The sequence below is a fragment of the Caenorhabditis briggsae genome, assembly GCF_000004555.2.
Source record: "Caenorhabditis briggsae complete genome, chrV, whole genome shotgun sequence".
NCBI lineage: Eukaryota > Metazoa > Nematoda > Chromadorea > Rhabditida > Rhabditidae > Caenorhabditis > Caenorhabditis briggsae.
In genome coordinates, this window is record NC_013488.2 from 6,386,259 (window position 1) to 6,391,177 (window position 4,919).

At 35.5% G+C, this 4,919-nt stretch overlaps 1 protein-coding gene across 1 annotated transcript in view; it reads left to right on the top strand.

Moving 5' to 3' along the window:
• The window catches only part of Cbr-snt-5, a gene marked incomplete at both ends in the record, with an annotated part of 15,131 nt that overhangs the window by 4,045 nt on the left and 6,167 nt on the right, over positions 1–4,919 (top strand). The window contains 2 exons of the mRNA XM_002647319.1: positions 1,155–1,223; positions 4,014–4,137. Coding sequence (XP_002647365.1) covers positions 1,155–1,223; positions 4,014–4,137 — 193 coding nt within the window. The remainder of the gene's footprint in view (positions 1–1,154; positions 1,224–4,013; positions 4,138–4,919) is intronic.

The following is a 4,919-nucleotide window of genomic DNA, read 5'->3' on the forward strand; positions in this document are numbered from 1 at the left end:
TCGTTCTATTAGAGGTTTTACGGTAAGCTCAATTATCTTGATTCCTGTACAAGATATCTACAATTGGTCAACTGATGAAATATTGGTGATATTACGATAATTAATTTATCAGCTAAAAATGTTTGATAGCTTCTGAGAGTACCGAGATAATTGAGCTCAAATTACACGTATAGGCTGGGCATCAACTAGAGCAAATAAGGCAACTTTAAACTTTCAGCGAATTTATCTCGGTTACTGTAGAAGATATATCAAAAACTGGTCTACTGGTGAACTATTTTTAATGTTATGATTAGTAATTTATTAGTTGACAATTGTTTGATATCTTGCAAAAGAGCCGAGATAATTGAGCTCAAAGTGCACTTGTAGGGTGAGCGAAGAGGAAATAAGGTAAATTTCTAATTTGAGTCAATTTAACTCGGCTCCTATGAAAGATACCAAAAAGCTATTAACTGATAAATTATTTTTTGTATTATGATAAACATTTTGTTAGTTGAGAATTTTCTGATATCTTTTACAGAAAATGAGATATAAAGGCTCGAAGTTGACGGGTTTACGGTTATCGAAAAGTTTTCAAAAATGATGTAAAAAAATGCCTTTAGTTCCTCACAGAAAAGTTTCCAAATTGTAACTCAAGTTGGCATAGTGTCATTTTTCAAATGCTTTTCAGTGTTTTTTTTGTGTTGTGCTTTTTGAAACTTGACCTCAATGTCCATCCATCATTTTATTATTATTATTATTATTCTCGTTTTTTGTTCTCGTCTACCTTCGTCATACTACATTTGTTTTAGTCGAGACATACAATTTTTTAGAAGAATTCTGAACACTCCACAATTCTTCTTTCTCATTGTTTTATCTGAAAAAATTGAAGCTAAAGTTCCAGAAGCCACTCTTCTTATCCTAAAAAATGTCTCGCTACTGGAGGAGAATCAGCAAACCAGGTTTCCTTTTTTTTATGCACTTACTTAAAAAAAACTAAATTTAGACTGAGAAAAAAATCCATGGGTAAATTCCCATACCAAAAAACATATTAACAGCAGCCAAATTCCCAATGAGATCATAAATGCGAAAATAACCAGATTAGGCTGGGAAGGCAAATCAAAGGATTTTCTGTTTTTTTTTAAATATTTTCGGATGATAACTTTCTTATATTCCAGAGGTGCCAACTTCGGTTCCGGAGATCAAAGTCAGCGTTCCGCAAAGTACATCAACGTTGTCGATCAGCAGTGAGTTTTTATTTGTTGTTTCTTTTCAGTAGGTCAAAAAATAGAAAAAAGTATTACGAATTTTGTCCATGTTCAGGAGCCTGAAGCTCGGCAGTCAAGTTTCCGATAACTTTGAAAATTTCGGAGGTTATAAAATAGACCTAGATTAAAAACTTTGCATTCACAAAACTTTTTGGAAATTCCTAGTTTTCCAGCTATTTGCCGATTTCGGAAGGACATTTTTCTCCGGTTTATGTACTGTAAGCAGGCGTTTTTCTGAAATCGGCAAATCTTTGAAAAACTAGGAATTTTTAAAAAATTATACAAATGCAAAGTTTTTATTCTAGGTCTGTTTTATCACCTTCGAAATTTCCAAAGTGATCGGAAACTTGACAGCCGAGCTCCAGACTCTTGAAAATGGTCTGAATTCGCTGAAGATTTTTTTGTATATCTTATTGACCGGTACTGGGCCAACAAGTTCAACTCCTCGAGGGGCTTATATGAACCACAGTTTGACGAAATTCGTACTTTTTCATATCCTCGTTCATTTCACAACTCGATTCCTTCAAACCCTCGAATTTATCTATTTTTGACTGAAAGCGTAATATTTAAGACAACTGGTAGATAATTGTATAAACGTTTGAAAAAAAAAATTTGATAGCTCAAACGACTTCCAAAGGCTGATAATCAATTTGGGTTGGTCAGTTTTTTTAAATCCTAAACAAAGTGCAAATATAAACATTATAAGCGTTGTATACCTTTAAATGTGTACTAGGTACTAGGTATCACTTTTCATACCTCCCAGTGCTTATGGTCTACCTTTTATCTAGTCAGAAATGCATACCAACACTTTGATTTAGTAAGGTCCAAATCAGGATAACGGTCTTAGTCTAATAAATACTGCATATTTGATATGTGATGAGTTTCAGACAAAAAAAGTTTAATTCTAAGAAGGTTTCCTGTTTAAATAAGATAAGTATGGGGTCCCCTATGCTTTTTCAGATATCATATTTGAAAATTGATTTTCTTGGAACTGGAACCTCTTAAGCAAATACGAACAACACATTTTAAAGGTTCGCAATCTCAGCTTTCTGATAATATATGTAGGTCTCAAATCAAAGTCCCACTCCCCAGTTATAACCGCCCAGCTAGAACATATGGACCGCCATAGGCCAATTTACCTACTAGAATGCCGTCATTTTACCAACATAGCCTCGATTTTGATACATCATAGTTTTTTCTACCTCTGACTTCAAAGCTCCCACGACCTATTGCGTGAAACTCAGTTCCTAACCACCAATTTCACAAAAAAGTACACCAACGATCTATCACGCGGTATCCTGACATTTTTTCTTACTCCCAACAACACACACATATCCCAACCAGTATCCTTTTGCGGGCGGGGGGGGGGGGGGGGGGGGGGAACTCATCAAACATATCATTAGGGGCGTCAAGTTTTGAGAGGCATTCTTATATATTTTGTGCTAGAGCTCCCCACCACGCCAAACGTCTTCTTCTTCTTATTCGCTGTCTTCATCTAACTTCCCTTGTCGTTGTCGTCTTCATCCTTCTTCTTCGTTTCGCCTTGTAAGAAAACCTGGTTTGCTCTGAAGCTGTGCCCCGCTTAGCTCATTAGTCGCCTTCTTCTCGTCTTATTCATCATTCGAGAGGCGAGCGCATCCTTTTAATTTTGAAGAGGTAAGGGTTTTTGTTTATCTAGAAGTTTGATTTGAATTTGTTGAATGCGTCACTTGTTCTCTCGGATGGGGCTAATTTTTCTACACAGTTCAGACTGACTAGACCCTCGAAGACTAGAATCTTTACGGTCAGCATCAAAAACCTGTAATAAAAGGGCTCCCAAGTTTGAGCCTATTCGTTTTGGCTCCTAAGCAAGACATCAAATATATGTCAACTGTTAAAATGATAATATGATAAACAATTTATCAGTTGATAACTTTTGGATACCTTTGACAGGAACCTAGATAAATAAGATCAATTTTGACGGTCTGGGAGGCATTTTATGAGAACCAGAAGATTATTGCCGTTTCCAGGCAGCGTGAATCTTTCCGGAAATTTGTCAACCTACTTTTGAGAGCAGAATAAGCCTAAATGATTCCAAAAGAAGAGGGTTTTTGTAATTTCATGACCTCAGTTTTTGATACTATAATAACCAAAATAGACGGGCATCACCTCGCTGCTATTTCGGATTTTCTGCGAAAATTTGAAAAATTTTGGTACAGTGGGGACTTTTCTAGGGTCCGCTAACCGAAAAATAGACACACACACACGGTCATTGTTAATAGTAAAGATGGTTACGGTTAGCAATAGGGACCCTTGTATTGCAGGTTTTATCGGAGCTTGTTCTGAAAATTTCCGCAAGTACTGGACCAAAATAGAGCCTATGATTGTAGTTGACAGCTTACTTTTTTACACTATAATTTTTAAAGAAGCTAAAGAGCGGATATATTTTTAGCTTTTTTGGTAGTAATTTATTAGAATAATATGAAGTTTTGTTTAATTAATAGAAACTACTTATTCTCCTTGAAATTAGTTGTTGTTTCGAACCCAAGACATAATTGAAATTGTGTGTTTTTATGTGCACTACAAGTCATCCTTTCAAAAAAAACAAGGAACAAAAACTGCATATGTTTTATGTCTACACATTCAAGTTTTTTTCCTCCCTCTCTCGCTTTTTATTCCTTACGACGAACGGAAGTATCTCATTCTGATGACTGAAAACTGACACATGTCTCTTTAGAAGAAAAGTGTCTTCAAAACTTCTTCTCAATTTTCTCCATTCCTTCTTTACAGAAATGAATGGGTCATATCGTGCGCGGGTGCTCAGTAGGAACGGATGCTCACCGCCGTGGATGGATCGGGGATTCGATTTGTCGAATCGAAGTACGCCGTGTACGTCACCAGCAATAGGCTCAACGTGAGTTTTGTTTATTGTTTGGGGGAAGGGTTGTAATTGATGTGTGAGACGTGGGAAATCGTCTACTACAGTAAATTTACTATTCTTGTGTTTACCGAGTTTTAGTTGAATGGGAAATGAGACAATCGGAATTCCGGCTGGCTCATCAGGATTTGTGATTCTCAAAGACTAAAAAGGAAAGAGTTTCAGAACGATCTGAAAAGTCCTTTTTTTCAAATTTCAGATTTGGCTTATTTCAACTGAAGAATCAAAATAACCGTATTTAATCTGATGCCCTGGCTTTCAACTTTGAACTTTGATCCAATTTATCTCGATTCCTGTGAAAGATATCAATTTTGATTAACTGATAAAATAATTGTGATATTACTATAAACATTTTGCTAGTTTACAACTTTTTGATATCTTTCACAGCAACCAAGATAAATTGGCTCAGTTCCTAGTATAGTGTTCACCGTGTTTTTTCTCTATTTTCCAAAGTTCAGAATTTGCCTTATTTTATCTGAAGAACTGAATTATCAAACAGTTTTAGACTCAAAACCAAAATCGAAAAATCCAGTTTTTCAGTTTCAAGAATAGTATTTCCTAGATCATTTTTTCTCACACCTTTTCCTAGTACAGCAAATGTACTTAAAGGTGGTGTACGGTGAAATTTTTTATTGCATCAAAATGTGCAGAAATGCATGTAGATTGACATAAAAATAAAGAAAAAATTCAAAAAAAATTCCTTCAGCGAGAAAAACGCATCGAAAAATACGCTGAAAGCCCTTAGGGACGAGGTTTTT